Source organism: Rhinopithecus bieti, unplaced genomic scaffold (genome assembly GCF_001698545.2).
Source record: "Rhinopithecus bieti isolate Rb0 unplaced genomic scaffold, ASM169854v2 scaffold_39870, whole genome shotgun sequence".
NCBI lineage: Eukaryota > Metazoa > Chordata > Mammalia > Primates > Cercopithecidae > Rhinopithecus > Rhinopithecus bieti.
Window position 1 is genome coordinate 2596659 of NW_016817144.1, and position 17148 is coordinate 2613806.

General features: G+C 52.2%; 1 protein-coding gene across 6 annotated transcripts in view; it reads left to right on the top strand.

Annotated features, from left to right (window-relative positions):
- The window catches only part of AXIN2 (axin 2), a 113238-nt gene that overhangs the window by 73133 nt on the left and 22957 nt on the right, over positions 1-17148 (top strand). For 3 of the 6 annotated variants that reach the window (XM_017855845.1, XM_017855849.1, XM_017855850.1), the window contains exons 1-2: positions 7781-7909; positions 10014-10951. In XM_017855845.1, coding sequence (XP_017711334.1) covers positions 10137-10951 — 815 coding nt within the window. In that variant the 5' untranslated portion in view covers positions 7781-7909; positions 10014-10136. The other 3 variants (XM_017855846.1, XM_017855848.1, XM_017855847.1) reach the window with 3 other exon arrangements.

The window sequence follows — 17148 nt, forward strand, 5'->3', positions numbered from 1 at the left end:
TTTTTGAGACGGAGTCTCACTCTGTCCCCCAGGCTGGAGTGCAGTGGCACGATCTCAGCTCACTGCAACCTCCACCTCCCAGGTTCAAACTATTCTCCTTTCTCACCCTTCTAAGTAGCTGGGATTACAGGCGCGTGCCACTATGCCTGGCTTATTTTTTGTATTTTTTTTAGTGGAGACAGGGTTTCACTGTGTTAGCCAGGATAGTCTCGATGACCTCGTGATCCGCCCGCCTCAGCCTCCCAAAGTACTAGGATTACAGGCATGAGCCACTGCGCCCAGCGGAGAATAAGGCAACTTATTTCAAGCTCAGCTAAACTTTGGTTTCCAGAAGTTGTTTAAAATGAGCAAAGTAAGATATCAGGAGGTGAGGAAAACGTCTACGGGGGATGGCTTAGGAACACAGACGTATGGATCGGCAAAGCTTCATGTGTCGCAGGTTGGCATGATGAGTTTAGGGGATTCCTTTCTATTTTCAGTGCCTTTTCTAAAAATGACCTTGGGGGGCTGTTTTCCCCCCACCTCACCCTTTGTTTTGGTGTCTCTCAGTGGAGAAGATCACTTAAGGAAACAGAACCTCTGGGCCGGGAGCGGTGGCTCACGCCTATAATGCCAGCATTTTAGGAGGCCAAGGCAGGAGGATCACAAGGTCAGGATGGGGGAATCACAAGGTCAACATGGGGAAACTCCATCTCTACTGAAAATACAAAAAAAAAAAAAAAAAAAAAAAAAAAAAAAAAAAAATTAGCCAGGCGTGGTGGTGAGCGTCTGTAATCCCAGCTACTTGGGAGGCTGAGAAAGGAGAATTGCTTGAACCCGGGAGGCGGAGGTTGCAGTGAACCGAGATCATGCCACTGCACTCCAGCCTGGGCGACAGAATGAGACTCCATCTCAAAAAAAAATTATAAAATAAATAAGTAAAATAAAATAATAAGAAGAAAGAAAAAAGAAAACAAAACCTCTTCCTGGATTTGTTTTAATATAGGCATATCAGTGCTCTCCTCTGGTTACAAGTTCAAGCCAATTCCTAAAAGCCAAACTTGAAGACCATGAAGGGAGAGATGCTGAAAAAAAATTGGCAGTTTGCAGCTCTATCTATAATCCATAATAAAAGCATTTGAAAGGCAACGCAATTAGGAAGTTTTAAATTACTGTTTAGCTGTGTTTTAAATTTCATATATAAAAAAAGATGTTTTATCAACAAATAAATTCCCCCAACACTTCTGAAGAAGAGATTTCTTTTCTTTTTTTTTTGAGGCAGAGTCTCACTTTGTCGCCCAGGCTGGAGTGCGGTGGCACGATCTCGGCTCATTGCAACCTCCGCCTCCCGGGTTCAAACGATTCTCCTGTCTCAGCCTCCTGGGTAGCTGAGATTACAGGTGCCTGCCACCACATCAGGCTAATTTTTGTATTTTCAGTAGAGATGGGGTTTTGCCATGTTGGCCAGGCTGGTCTCAAACTCCTGACCTCAGGTGATCCGCCCACCTTGGGCTCCCAAAGTGGTGGGATTACAGGCGTTAGTCACTGTATCTGGCCTTGAAGATGGGATTTCTTAGGGAACCTTACTTTTCCTCTTGTCACTTCAAAATCTCCACCTTGGCATTCCCAATCCCTCCTCTGCCAAGGGGAGAGGAAGGAGGTCCATTCCCCTTTAGGTGGATCAACTTCACGGAGATGCCCACGTAAACGGCTGCCACTCTAAAAGACGTGGGTCGCACTGTCCCAGATCAGGCAGAGATCAGGCACTACCCAGATCAGGTAGCCCAGCTGGCAGAGTCAAGGCAACCTACCTACAGGTAGGGGCTGGAGGAAGCATGCTTCAGAGGGATTGCAGGCAGAAGCCCTGTTGTGATTCTTTTAGGAAAGTATCCCAGATTGTATGTATTAGTCCTGTTGTAAAAGTCAAGACCTCCAGATTGTCCCACCCCCTCCATCTCAGCCAGCCCCACCCTGTGTCTCCTCATTATGGTGTGGAGGAAAAAGAGGCTGGGCCAGGAGTCAGGACCCCTCAGAAGTTCCAGCTCATCTCTGATACGGGCAAAGGGATTCTGGAGAAATCTCACTTTCCCTTTGCTTAATTTGTCTGATTTCTTTCTTTCTTTCTCTCTTTCTCTCTTTCTTTCTTTCTTTCTTTCTTTCTTTCTTTTTCTTTTTCCTTCCTTCCTTCCTTCCCTCCTTCCCTCTTTCTTTCTTTCTTTCTTTCTTTTCTTTCTTTGTTTCTTTCTTTCCTTCCTTCCTTCCTTCCTTCCCTCCTTCCCTCCCTCCCTCCCTCTTTCCCTCTTTCCCTCTTTCCCTCTTTCTTTCTTTCTCTTTCTTTCTTTCTTTCTTTCTTTCTTTCTTTCTTCCTTCCTTCCTTCCTTCCTTCCTTCCTTCCTTCCCTTCCCTTCCCTTCCCTTCCCTTCCCTTTCCTTTCTTCCTCTCTTCCTCTCTTTCTCTTTTTCTCTCTTTCTCTCTCTCTTTCTTCTCTTTCTTCTCTTTCTTTCTTTCGACAGAGTTTGGCTCTTATTGCCCAGGCTGAAGTGCAGTGGCGCGATCTCCGCTCACTGCAACCTCTGCCTCCCGGGTTCAGGCGATTCTCATGCCTCAGCCTCCCAAGTAGCTGGGATTACAGGCGTGCACCACCATGCTCAGCTAATTTTTGTATTTTTAGTAGAGACAGGGTTTCACCATGTTGGACAGGCTGGTCTCAAACTCGTAACCTCAGGTGATCCGCCCACCTCAGCCTCCCAAAGTGCTGGGATTACATGCGTGAGCCACCACACCCAGCCAATTTGTCTGGTTTCTTAAATGAAGGGTTGGACTAGATAACACTTGAATGGCCCCTGGGCTTATTTCTTTCTGCATAGGACTGTCCTTGAAAGACGGTAGCAGGGCACAGCCTCCTTTGTCTCCCTTGGGCCCCCTGTGGTCAGCCTCCTGGGGTCACACTCTCCCAGGTTGTCGCTCCCAATGGAAGGTATCTTTGCTTTGGAGATGGGGAGTTTCTTCCCAGAATAGGTAACAGACTATTGAGGGAACAGAGTTACTCTGCAAAAATAACCACCATGTTCTGAACATCTCTTCTATTGTGTGTCCAGCTCTGTGCCAGGCATTTATCGTATTGCTCAGGCTCACAACAGCCTTTGCAGGGGAGGTTTCCTCCAGTCTACAGGTGAACAAATGGAAACAGCGTGGTTAGCTAACCTTCAGTCTTAGGAAAGGTTACCTGTGTCTCTCTTCACCCTCCTCCCCAAACAAAGGTACATTGTCTAAGGCGGCACTTTTCCAAAGGAATAAAAGACAAAGTTACTGAATCTGAGAGAGCAATGTCCTGGGTCTCAGCTCCTCTGAAGTCCCAGCTGGTGTGACTTCCCCTCCACAGTGGTTTTTGTGAAGCTGACTAAAGGTCAGAGATCTGGCCAGATGCCTCCCAGGGAGCCCTTAGTCCTTGTTTTCTGGGATTCTAGGATTTCAGCCCAGTATATAATTCCAGCAAAGAATCACTCTCTGCTTTATTAAACTTGTCTGCACTTAGGCAAAGTGGACTGTTTATCCTCTGCAGGGTTTTTCTTTAAAGGTGGAGCGGGGGGTGAGTGAGCATGTGCAGAAATCCATCACCTTGCTTTCCAGTTTCCAGGCAACCGTGCAGGATTACAACAAGTCACATGATAGTGCTGCTGCCAGGGAGAAGGGGAAAATGGAAAATGTGCTATCTTGAGAAAGGGGCTGGTATAAGCATAGGACTTTGGATTCTCCTCTAGAAATATTATCAACAAGTAGTCAGAGACTCAGAGGCTAGAGAGAGGGCTTTCCAGCACTTGGCCTGGCCTCCTGCTGGAAGGGAACTGTCCCACCAGAGATAAAGCTGCAGGAAAGGGGACAGGCCACGGGTGATGGTGGAAGGAGTCATTGCCCTAAGGCGACCCCAGCACCTGTTCTGGAAACCATGCTCTTAGACAAGTTGTTTTTCTATTTATTTTAATTTATTTTTTATTTTTTGAGACAGAGTTTGCTCATTGCCCAGGCTGGAGTGCAATGGCACGATCTTGGCTCACCACTACCTCTGTCTCCTGGGTTCAAGCGATTCTCCTGCCTCAGCCTCTCAAGTAGCTGGGATTACAGGCATGTGCTACCATGCCTGGCTAATTTTGTATTTTTAGTAGAGACAGAGTTTCTCCATGTTGGTCAGGCTGGTCTCGAACTCCTGATCTCAAGCGATCCGCCTGCCTTGGCCTCCCAAAGTGCTGGGATTACAGGTGTGAGACACCGCGCCCGGCCCTCAGAGGTGTCACTATTGACTGAGAAGATCCAAACCAAACCAGGCCTTGCTCCTGGGTCCCCAGTCCCAGTCCCCTCTTGTCGCGGTCGCAGCGGTGGGATAATGAGGTAGTCCTTTGGTTAAAGTTGAGCCTACAGTGATTAGGACTGGTTGGGGGAGGCAGTGACGGTCATTGGTGACAACTGGGAGGAGAGGAAAACCACCCATGAAGACCAAGTTTCCACTTCCTTTTTGAAAACCTCTTTTTTCTGAACATTGTTTATTTTGATTTTAGATGTTTTGATTTTTCTATCTCTCCCCCACCCCCCACATTTTGTGTGTGTGTGTGTGTGTCTGTGTGTGTACCTTTACTGTTGTTTATATGGTAGACACTTCTATGGCAATCCATATCCCTGTCTACACTTCTGTTCCAGTAATAACACCCTCTGTGGCCTAAAGACTCCCTGGAACCCAGTGACAGTTTTACTCTTGGCACTCCTGGGGTGGCCAAAGGGGGTGGCTGTGTTCGTGGCCCTGGGCCAGCTCAGAGCTGGTGGCTAAGAGGGGCCATGGACCACTGACCCCCCAGAATACCAGCAGGCTGGGGCGTTTAGAGCCTACTGGTTTCCTCACACCAGCAGTTGTCCTAAGCAAAGATGAGTCATCGGGCCACACTCTTTCCCTGGCCTTCCTGGCTGGCTTGACGGCCACATTTCAGAGCTAGTACTGCTGCCTTTATGCCAACCTGGCTGCCTGGGGTCGAGAGCCTGGAGGGGCAGACCATGGGCACTGAGAGGCAGGTTTTGGGGAGGAGCTGCCACCTGTCACGGCACCGATGAGCCAGAGTCCAGCGGCATGGCTCTAAGAGCTTTCTAGTCCCTTGTCACAGCCCCTTCAGCTGAGGGCATGTGGTGCACAGTCCTGCCGCCTGCCCCTTTCCAGCAGATAATGGGTGGTGGATCCTCCTCCTCTTTCTCTCCTTTTTTTTTTTTTTTTTTTTTTTTTTTTTTTTTGAGATGGAGTCTCGCTCTGTCGCCCAGGCTGACTGCAACCTTAACCTCCTGGGTTTAAATGATTCTCCTGACTCAGCCTCCCAAGCAGCTGCGACTACAGGCGCCCACCACCACGCCTGGCTAATTTTCGTATTTTTAGTAGGGACAGGGTTTTACTATGTTGGCCAGGCTAGTCTCGAGTGCCTGACCTCAGGTGATCTGCCCACCTTGGCCTCCCAAAGTGCTGGGATTACAGACGTGAGCCACTATGCCCAGCCTCTTCCTTCTTTTTTTCTATGGATACCTAGATAGAGCCACAATTCTTGCATGTTTTAAAGTTCTGAAGGCCTAATGACAGGCCATCTCGCATTTAAAAGGGCTTGTCATCCATTAAGTTGGAGAGTAAGAGCCTTGCACAGCTCTGAGGCCGGGACTCTGCCTTTCTCTTCTTGGATCTCTTTGGTTCACACCTTTATGGGTTTTGGGTTTTTTGTTTATTTGTTTTTGTTTTTGTTTTTTTTAATAGGGAGTCTCGCTTTGTCACCCAGGCTGCCGTGCAGTGGCGCCATCTTGGCTCACTGCAACCCCCCACCTCCCAGGTTCAAGTGATTATCCTGCCTCAGCCTCCCAAGTAGCTGGGATTACAGGCACGCGCCACCACACCCGGCTGATCTTTGTATTTTAGTAGAGACGGGGTTTCACCATGTTGGCCGGGCTGGTCTCGAACTCCTGACCTCAGGTGATCCTCCAGCCTGGGCCTCCCAAAATGTTGGGATTATAGGCGTGAGCCACCGTGCCCGGCCCTTTATGTTTTTTAAAAGGAAGAAAAGTTAATTATTCGCTCATAAGGGATCATTCTATAGCAGCAGATGAATAAATACATAATGCTCTGGGTTTGTGACATACTTTCTCATTTTAAGGGAGAAGGTTGTGTGTGCCTTATAAACGTTTTTGGGAAAATGTGGGAGAAATTCAAAGGTGACAATGGGATGGGGCATTTTCGATACATTAAAACGGCATGTCTTGTCGTTTGGAGTGGGAAAAAAGATATTCCATATCGGTTTAATATGTAACATATGGCAGAAGAGGGGACTTCGGAAGAGTAACGGGTATGCAGTTGTTTGGCAGAGATGGCCAATGTGTGCCGCTATGAGGGTCTTATGGCCAGCAGGTTAGGAAGCTGGACTTAGGTCTTCAGGGCACTGAGGTATGCCTCCTAACTGGTGTTAGCACTCAGGCCTATACTGGCGGATTCACACCCCACCTTCACACATGCACAAACGCAATTCATCCACCAACTGCAGTCCTATATTTACCCGAACTCAGATAGATGCACGTGCACAAGCGCGCACAGGCCTGCACACGCCTCCAGCGGCTGGGCCCGAGTCCGCCCTATGACAGCGGGCCAGCCAACCCCAGGGCCAGAACTCCCTTTATAAAGTCCTCCAAGCCCAAATTCCCAGGGAAACTTGAATAGAAGTAGAAAAGTGTTTGATGATAGAAGAAAAAAAAAATCTGCTTGCTTGCAGTTCTTGCGATGGCTATAATGCTACAAGAAACTGTTGCATTCCAGAGCGGGGGAGAGCGAGGGCAGGCAGGGGTTGGAGGCGGGAGCAAAGAGGCCGGAGAACTTGAAAGAAGAAATCAGAACTCGGGCTGAGAACGCCCTCCGGGCCGCGGGGGGCTGGCAGGGGGCGGAGGAGAAGCCGGGGAAGGGTTAACGCGGAGAGCGGAGCGTGGGCGGGGGCGGGCCGGGGCGGGCGGGGCGGTGAGCGGGCGCTGGTCCCTTTAAGGCGGGGGCGCGGGCGGCCGAGTGCGGCTGTGATTGGCGCGGGCGGGATCACTGGCTACCGCGGCCCCGGGCCCGGGGAGTCGGCTGAGCCGGCAGCGCTTTGATAAAGGTCCTGGCAACTCAGTAACAGCCCGAGAGCCGGGGAAATAAAAATAAACCCTCAGCAGCGATGGGATTTCAGGGGCCGCCCGGCGGCCGAGGGCCCGCCGAGGCCCTGCTGTAAAAAGGTGGTGGGGTGGAGGCTCGGCCCCAGTGGAGCCCGCTTCAAAGAAAGCCCACCTCGGAACAGGGGGCGAGGTTCAGCGCCGAGCGCGGCGTGGGCGCTGGGGGCGAGGGGGCCCGGCCAGACGGAGGCCGGCCTGGGAGGGGGGCGGCGGGCGGGGCGGCCCTGAGGAGCACGGCGGGAGCTATGGGGGGCGGCCCGGAGGCGCGGCCGGCTGTACCTCCCTTTCAGGACCGTGCGCTCGGCCGCGCCTTTGAAGTGCCGTTAAATCCCACAGCCAGGTTTTTGTTGGAAGCGGCCGGGAGACATTTGGTGCGCCGAGTGACTGCTGGAAACAGGACCTGCGTTGAAAAGCCTTGGCCGGGGCGGGCCGCAGTGGCCGGACGGCCGCGGCGGGGCGGAGGCCCGCTTCGAGATTCTTTTGCATAAAAGGAGCGGTGGGGGCGCCGCCGCTCCCCTCCCCGGCGGTGGCTCTCGCTCCTGATCCCGGGATTGGTTGTTTCCCGCACCCCCTCCCCCCGCGCGCGACTCCCATTGTTCCCGACGCCGCAGTCCGGCCCGGGGCCGGGGCTGCCGTGCCGGCGAGCCGAGCCGGGCGGGGCCGGGGCCCCTGCCAGGGGCGCCTGCGAGGTCTCCCCACCGCGGATCGCGCGCGGGGATCAATGGTGAGTGGCCCAGGCCGAGGCCGGCCGGCGGCCCCCGCGCTTTGATGTGCGGGGGCGGCCCTTTGAGTTGGCAGGCGGCTACTTTCGGGGCCGGGTAGGGGCAGGCGCTGAGAGGAGCGTCGGACCCCCCAGCCGCCCAGTCTTCCCGGGGGACTTGGCCGGGCAGCCCCCGCGCGCCGTGCGCCGGAGCCCCTCCCCAGGGCGTGGACCGGGTTGGCGGAGGCCGGGAGAAGAGACTTTCCGAGTGGCTGCAGTGGCGGGGGACAGAGAGCGGCAGATACCCCCCGGGGGTCGCGTCGCTGTCGACGGTAATGGAATGTGAGTCGGAGTGTGGAGTGCGCGCGGGAGTGCCTTGAGGAGGTGGATGAAAGGGTAGCGGCGCCCCCGCTTGCCCCCCCGCCCCCGCCTCTCCTCCGCCCCATCCTCTCCTCCTACTTCTCCCCCCCTCCCCTTCTCCCCTCCCTGCCGCGGGTCCGCGCTAAGGGGCCCACAGCGCTGGCGGAGGCTCAGTCTGCGCGCAGGACCGGCCCAAGTCCGGGGCGCCCGCGTCCCTCGCGTCCCTTTTCCCTGCCCGGCCCCCGCGCCCCTGGCCGCCCCGGCCCATTTTGCGGAGAGGCAGACACTCCGCGCGTCGCCATTTCTGTACTAGGCTGCTGCTTTCTGTGCTTTTTCTGCGGGCTCCTCTGCGAGCGGCGGCGCTGGGGACCGACCCCCCGCCCGGGCACTGGACGCTGCTGGCGCGTCCCAGGGCTCCGGCCTCGAGGTGTGTCCGCCGGGGCTCTGGAGGCGTTCAGTTGCTTTTGGGCCGGGGGACCGGGCCGGAGGGGCTCGGAGGACATGAGAGCCCGGCCTCGGCGGCCTTCGTCTTCCAGGTAACGGGGCCGCCCCACCTCCCCGCCGCCCGGGTAGCGCGGTGCTAACGGCAGCCCCACTACTTCGTGGGCCGCGCCGCCCAGCCCCGCGGCTTGAAGCTTCGGTCGGGGTCAGCGTGCACCCATCCCAGACCCGGGGTCCCTGGCTCCTTGCCCGGGGTTGCACCCCGTCCCCCGGTCCGCCCCTACCCTTCCTAGTTTGATCCTTTCCGTGCTAGGGAAAGCAGCTTGTTTATTGGTTAGATATGACTTTTTTCTTTTGGAAAAAAGACAGGCTTGAAATCAGTAGAGTTTGGGATTCTTGGCACAGGCAGTAGTGGCGTGAGACGGCTGGTGATCCAGTTTTGTAGGTTTCGCGGCTCCGGGAGGTGGGCTGGGGGCACGGGGGCGACGGTTCCGAGTCCGAGGCTTCTCAGCTCTCTCTCAAAGTTTGAAGATCAAAGTTTCCACTGAGTGAGTTGGTTTCTGGTTTGGTGGAGGTCAGGGAAGACAGAGGTGTTGACTGAGCTGGATTCTTGGCGGGGGTAGGGGGCGCGCAGCGAACACTCACATCTGAGTTGGGGAGGGGGCGTTTGCGTGCTGAATCTGGGAGTCCAGGAGCCCAATCCGCCTATGCTGGGCGGGCTTCTCTCGGGCGAGGATCTTCTGAATTTTTAAGGAGTGGGAAGAGGGAGCGCAGAGGGAGGGGGTGGGTGGGGAGAATGGGAACCAGATGCCGGGGAAGGGCACGTTTGGAGCTCGAGTTATCTGTGCAGAGCCGAGTGGAGAAAATTTACCGAAATTGGTTTCACCTGCACACAGCCTAGCGGCTGGGAGTGCGCCTTTTTGGAGTTGATGGGATCGGGGGAGGGGAAAGGAGGGGAAGCGAGGCGCGGGCTGACCTGCCCTGTGTGCGCCCTGGCTGAGTGGGTTTTTGGAAGGTTGTGTCTTACATACACCTCCGGTGTCCCCTGCCGCCCCAGCACTTGCCCTCCTCTCACCTTCCCCGCCTCTCCCAACAGCTCCCTCCCACCCCCAACCCCGAAAAGTGTGCAGGGAGCTCAGATTTCGCCTTTGAAAAGCAGCGCCTGATACTTTAGATGAGCACCTCGCAGATAGCTGGGTTGCTTGATTTGTATTTGAGGAGTTGAAAAGCCTGTTTACTTTCTTGCTTTGATGTTGGGTAGATCTGGTTTTGATTAGATCAATACCCTTTTCTCTCTCCCCACCTCCCCCCTTCCTTTTCTTTCCAGAGAGGAGGCTCAGATGAGCCCCTGCTGACTTGAGAGAGACAGAGAGACCACGCCGATTGCTGAGAGGAACTGGAAGAGGAAGAAAAAAAAATTCCCAAACTCTGTAGGAAGAGCTCCCTCACCATGAGTAGCGCTATGTTGGTGACTCGCCTCCCGGACCCCAGCAGCAGCTTCCGTGAGGATGCCCCGCGGCCCCCAGTGCCAGGGGAAGAAGGGGAGACCCCACCGTGTCAGCTAGGGGTGGGGAAGGGCCAGGTCACCAAACCTGTGCCTGTCTCTTCCAACACCAGGCGGAACGAAGACGGGTTGGGGGAGCCGGAGGGGCGGGCATCTCCGGATTCCCCTCTGACCCGGTGGACCAAGTCCTTACACTCCTTGTTGGGCGATCAAGACGGTGCTTACCTGTTCCGGACTTTCCTGGAGAGGGAGAAATGCGTGGATACCTTAGACTTCTGGTTTGCCTGCAATGGCTTCAGGCAGATGAACCTGAAGGATGCCAAAACTTTACGAGTAGCCAAAGCGATCTACAAAAGGTACATTGAGAACAACAGCATTGTCTCCAAGCAGCTGAAGCCTGCCACCAAGACATACATAAGAGATGGCATCAAGAAGCAGCAGATTGATTCCATCATGTTTGACCAGGCGCAGACTGAGATCCAGTCGGTGATGGAGGAAAATGCCTACCAGATGTTTTTGACTTCTGATATATACCTCGAATATGTGAGGAGTGGGGGAGAAAACACAGCTTACATGAGTAATGGGGGACTCGGGAGCCTAAAGGTCGTATGTGGCTATCTCCCCACCTTGAATGAAGAAGAGGAGTGGACTTGTGCCGACTTCAAGTGCAAACTTTCGCCAACTGTGGTTGGCTTGTCCAGCAAAACTCTGAGGGCGACGGCGAGTGTGAGGTCCACGGAAACTGTTGACAGTGGATACAGGTGAGACTTGGACGAGGGTGGGTGGGCTGATGCTGTGGACTTTGCAGATGTTTTAGGTATGGTGGATGGATGGATGGGTGCGCTGCAGAGACTGACAGGTCTGTTGAGAGTTAGGACTGCTGGCCATGAACCCTTTTTGATCTTGCTTTTTGTTGTTTAAAGAGGGGGAAAGTGATGAACATACGGCTAAATACCTGCAGTCTTCAGTGCTGACATCAAACAGTGGCAAGGAGTATTCACTAATGTGGGTTACTTATTATCCTGGGCTAGTGTCTCAGAAGGGGCTGAGAGAGAGAGAGAGAGAGAGAGAGAGAGAGAGAGAGAGAGAGAGAGAGAGGACAGCAGCTTTTGATGCCTCTGAGTCACCAGATCCACTAAGCGCTGGTTTTGGAAGGGGTCACTTCACCACTAATCAGTAGGGGGTGGAATTAATGTGGCTAGGGAGGCAGCTGGGTTGTGGTGGAGGCACAGGAAATAATGTGTGCACCCATTGAGGGGTAAGTGGGATTTTTTATTTTTATTTTTTGAACTTTTCTGTTAAGATAAGAGCCAGCAATTGGCTTAACTGAGTTTGTGGTTCTCTTTGTAGAACTAGATATTTACCCAGCAAGAAAGGCCTCTAACTAGGGAAGGTCCTGTGACTTTCCCGAATGAAGGACCCTTAGCTTTAGAGCCTGCTGGCATATTAATCCAGGTTTTCAATGCTCATGAGTCCGAGGGTCAGACTTCAGTTGATTATTTTGTTAGTGCTGATGGAGAAGAGATCTTGGCCCGGAGTACTGGGGCCCTGGAGTACTTTCTCTTTGAGGCTTCAAAGACAAATAGTTCTTTGCAGAATGGCCAAGTCTTAAGATTCTTGACCTTTGGAGGCAACTTCAGACCTCTTGTTAGAATGAGTTTTTCTGTGTTCTCCCCTCCTCCCGACTTCCAAATATCCCAAAAGAGAATGAGCCTCTTAATTCTGGGGTGTGGTTGATGACAGGCAGGGAATGGGGCTGCACTTGACTGCTCTCTGAATGGTGTATCTTGCTGCCTTTGTGGATTTCTCTGTGTGTTAGGGGCTCAGGCTGCGATCTGATAGCTGCCTCTGGATTTCCCTTTCTCTGTAGGATGTGGTCTCTAGTGCTCAGCAGCAGGAAGAGAGGTGGGCACCAGATGGTTGATCCTGAGCCTCTCCGGTGGCCAAGTCTGAGCCTAGCGGGCCGTGATTTTAGGGGTGGCGGAGTTGACTGTTGGCCAGGAGGGGAAGGGCTTGTTCTCCAACCACCAGGGGGCGCGCTTGTGGCTTGGGAACCAGTTTTACTCAGACATCTGGTCTACACCTAAGTGGAACCAGGTTGACTTTTGCAAGGAAGCACAGGTTCCAGGGAGGTGTTTCACCGTCTTCATGCTTATGGAGTCAGGTTGTCTGGGAGGAAGACCCTGGGTCTGGCCTCTGCAGTGGGTCAGTCGCTGGGCACCTGCTATGCCTGCCGGCACCATTATGAAAACGTTTGGGTAAGCCTCTGGCGCTGGCCTCCTTGCTCTCTAGTCTGGCAGCCAAAGCTGAGACTACGTAAGGGCCGTGGTAAAGGCTCCTTCTCCAGGGGACTCCTGACTGAGGCTTCTGTGTCTCCCACTGTCGGGACCGGAGTGTCACCTTTGTAAATAGCACAGTGTGTGGTTTTGGATGACCTCCCCAGGCAGGGCTCTGCTGTGAACCCTCCCCTTTGTGGGTGGGCAATTGAGACCCAGCCTGGGCTTGCCTCATCTGGGATATTACCAGGATTTGACTCCTGGAGCTTTTGAGATCCAGAAGGCAGGGGCAGAAGCTCCTGTTTTCCAGGGCTGCCTTCTTGGCTGTGAACTGTGGACATTATTGATAAAGAGGTGACAGCTTGTCATTGACCTGAGAGTTTCCATACTAGATTCATGTGTGCTTTCTCCCACTGTTGGTTTGAGATGAAGCATCTTCATGGACTCTCTGAAGCTCATGTGTCTTAACTGGGCATATTTAAAGAGAATTTAAGACATAGCCAGATGATCTAACATCATTTTAACGTGCAGGACATTCGAGTGTGTGCACAGTATATCAAAAGGTCTCCTGAGTTATTCCAAGGCTTGCGTTCCAGCCCTGTCCACCACTTACTACCTGGGTGTTGAAGCCTTTCTGAACCGCATGTGTCCATCTGTAAAATGGGTGGGCACCATTCCTTCTGTCTGTGTCATAGGATTGTTATTAGGACCAAAATAATAAACATGAAAGCCTTTTGTAGAGAGAAACGTTTTGAACAGCCGCAAAGTGTTATAACTAGTAATGATAATGTCAAAAGGGCAACCAGGTTGAGATGTCACTTTTAAAGGGTGGCTCTTGGCTTAGCCCATTTTCCATTGTCAGGTTTTAGAATGGCCCCCTGTCCCCCATGCCTCAACTTTCTTGTTGAACTGAAGTCTGGTTTTCCAGCTAGTTCTTGGAATGTAGAGATCCCATCTAAGGTTTAAGTGCCCCCCTTCCCTCCCTCGCACACTCACTCATTCTGCAGAGTACCTGGCGTCTGGGATGGGCTTAATAAGTCAGTAAAACGAATGAAACAGAAACGTCAGTCCTGCTGAGGAGGGTCTTGCTTCAGCAGCTGCTGAGGAGCGGTCTTGGCAGCTGGATGCCCGGAGCACTGGCCAGGCTTGCAAGCCCTGTGTTTACCTTGGGCACTCAAAGGAGCCTCATTTTTAATGACTTGTTTGTGTCCTTACTGATTTGGTGTCAGGTTTAATATAAATAGTTGGGGCGGAAGAGCAGGAATTATCCTCAGAGGGCAGGACTCTGGTCTGAGTGGTTGAGGGGGTTGCCTGGGCTTTTGACGATGGCTATAAATAACTTAGAGCAAAAGCAACTTGTTGGTAGCAGCACGTGTAAAACCCCGGCACAGAGACACACGCACAGTGTTGAGGTGTGTGCGAAGGGGGGTTGTGGAATTAGGCACTGGGCCCAGCATTTATTTTAGGGAGGAGAATACGGTGCTGGGTGCACAGAGCCCTCCCTGTGTCCTCGCCTTTCTGCACGGGCCCTTGTGTGTCCTGCCCAAGGTGGGGCTCATATGCCTCCCGTTGGGCCCTCTGCTCTGGCCTCCCTTAAAAGAAGTCGGGCCCAGCAGATGGCCCTCTGCTGGCTCCGAGTGCTGCTTCCAGTTCTCTGAAAGGACTCGCTGATGAGGCCCGTTTTTGTGCAGAGCCATTGGAATCAAGCTTGGCTTCAATTATCAAAGAAAATGATGCCATAGGAAAGATATGCTGGAAGCAGTAGTCCGCAATTAGAGGATGGAAGCTCTGGTGAGGGCAGTTTGCTAAGATCCACTTGTAAAAGTTTGCCTGTTTTCAAAAGGCCCCGTTGCCCAGTGCTGTTGGAGTCCTGGCCCCTTGCCGAGTGTCCCTTGATCTTGCCTTAGAAAACGCTTGTTGAAGAGGGTATTGCCTTTTGGGCAGTGACCTTGTGAGTAAATTTTCAGAGGGCTCTTGGAAAGCCCTGAACGCACAGACTTAGAAGCATATACTTTTGAAGTTGCATTGTTTTGAGAAGGGGAGGTGAGGAGGAGGAGGAAGAGGAAGAGGAGGAGGACCCCTTATGGTCAGTTCTATCAGGTTAGTTCTGTGTTCCCTATGTGGAGGCTCCCCTTTGGTATATGGGGCAGGGCATGGCCACAGCATCTCATTAAGAGGAGGTAAGAACAGGATAGGGGAAAACAGAAAGTAGCTGGCACCTCCTTTCCCTGAGGGTTCCAGGGGTTTCTGCCACCTGCAGGCTGAATACCCCTTGCTTACTTGAGGTTGCAGACCAGGTCTGTGGATGTGGGGCTGTTGCAAAATCTGCACCATAGGCCTCTACTCTGTGTAGGAATTTAAAATCCTCGCAGCAACTGGAAGCACAACAGTCTTGAAGAAATAAAGCATCTGGGTACAATTACCGTAGCGTGGTTAAGTTTCTTCCCCCACCTTTTTTTTTTAAAAAGTAATCACAAGAAAACAGCCCCACTCCGTTTTCTTAAAATTATGTGGCACTTTTGACAAAGGTCTGAGTTCTGAAAAACTGAGTCTCTGCCTCTCCCCACAACCCTGCCTCCTTTCTCTGTCCCGTCTTGTTATGATTGTAGGAAAATCCAAGTACTTTATTGCAGTCAACTGAGTTAAGAGCAGTATATTCCATTTTTAATTACTGGTCACACAGTAGTCCTCTATTTTGGAAGTGAAGGGAGACAAGTTTATTTTGGGATCCATGTGTTAAACGAGTGCAAAGCTGTGTGAGCACACATAGGGTTTGAGTTAGGTGTCTTTTTTGCTGGGAGGAAGGAATTTTCTGTTGAGTCATTTTCTCCCCACAGAGGCTGAAGTATAGCTCTTACACTGGAGACATGGTTGATGTGTTAATACCACCAAGATAGCAGGACTGAAGGCATGGAAGAAAGAGTGTTTGAATGCTATTTAAGGCTGTTTTGGCTTTTTCGGTGCTGCACCATGCCTGTTAAACTAAAAAACTTTTCCAGCGACCCATCCGATGGTCGTAGGTCCTTTAAGGAGAGTCAACAAGGTTTTGAGTCCCTGCCATGTGCCATTCGCTACTTTCAGCATCGGAGATTCGTGTGAGGACAGGGCTGTCCCTCATGGAGCTTACAGTCTGGTTTCACAGGACAGGTGTTCAACATGGAAACACCAGTGTCCAATCATTATAAATCATGATAAAGATGATGAACGAAATTAGGGTATTTGAGAAAATAGGAGCTCTCTGGTTTTGTTTTTGTGTGTGTTTTTTGTTTTTGTTTTTGTTTTGAGATGGAGTTTCACTCTTGTTGCCTAGGTTGGAGTGCAATGGGGTGATCTCTGCTCACCACAACCTCCGCCTCCCAGGTTCAAGCAATTCTCCTGCCTCAGCCTCTCGAGTAGCTGGGATTACAGGCATGCGCCACCACACCCGGCTAATTTTGTATTTTTAGTAGAGACGGGTTTTCTCCATGTTGGTCAGGCTGGTCTCGAACTCCTGACCTCAGGTGATCCACCCATCTTGGCCTCCCGAAGTGCTGGGATTACAGGCATAGGCCACCACGCCCGGCTGGAGCTCTCTGTTTTTGTTGGCGCTTGGTTTTTTTTGGAATTTTCCTGTGATTTTCCCCAAATTACTGTGCCTTTGTTGGTTCATTTGGAGACCTAAGAACTTGGTGCAGAGGGCCAAGATCCAACTGCCTGCTCTTCAGGTGGGTGCCCACGTCTGGAGAGGTTGTGACTCAGCCCAGCAGTGAGCACTGCAGCCAAGTAGGCAGCAGTGCCCAGCCTCTGACTTCTGGTCCCTACTGAGAGTTTACAGCATGGCCTCATCACTGGATTCCTAACCAGAGGAAAAAGCCCCAAGGAAGTCATCTTGTGCATCCTGCTTTGAGGCCTCACTTACACACCCAGATGGCCGGGCACTGTGGCCCTGGTTTAAAGACGGGTGATTTCACAGCTGTCCCTACCTACTTTATGGATTTCCTCTGACCATTTAGAAGTATCTTTTTCTTTCTAACTTTTGAAGCCCATTTCCCCTTGTTCTTCCTTTAGTGGGGATGCTGAACAGAGAGCCCTCCTTCTCAACTATGAGGCCTTTTTCACTGAATCAACCTTCTTTTCTCCAGAAGAATGAACTGTTCTTTTCACCCTCACCACTCCTCTCTGCCCTTGGTGTTGGGGAATTCCAGATTGAGGACACATAGACCTGGAGGAAGGCCTGGAAGATCTTACCATTCTCATTTCATCTTCACCAAAAAGTCCTAGGCTGTCGTGAGACTTCCTGCCCTCTACAGATATGAGAACAGGGTCCGAGTGTCCACGTGACAGTCACAAGTCACTTGGTCAGTGTCGAGGGGTTCATGTGCAGCGCTGCTGGTCTGCACCTTCTGGTCAGTTCTTTGCCTACAGCATATTTCTAAGATCTGACTTGGTGCAGTTGGACAGGATCAAGGGCACAGCTGTGGTCCAGCTCCTCTGGCCAAGTCTGACAAGGCCTTTGGTCCACGTGGTGCTCAGTTACCTCCTTGGGTGGTTGTGATGATTACAGGGGTCCCTTCTGGCTTAAAAAGTTTATGGCCCTGTAACTTTTTGTGTTTGTTTGGTGACTCCACCTAGTGCAAACTCCTTAAAGGTAGGGACTGCCTCTCCCACCTTCTTTTCCGTCCCACCATCCCCTGCTGAGACAG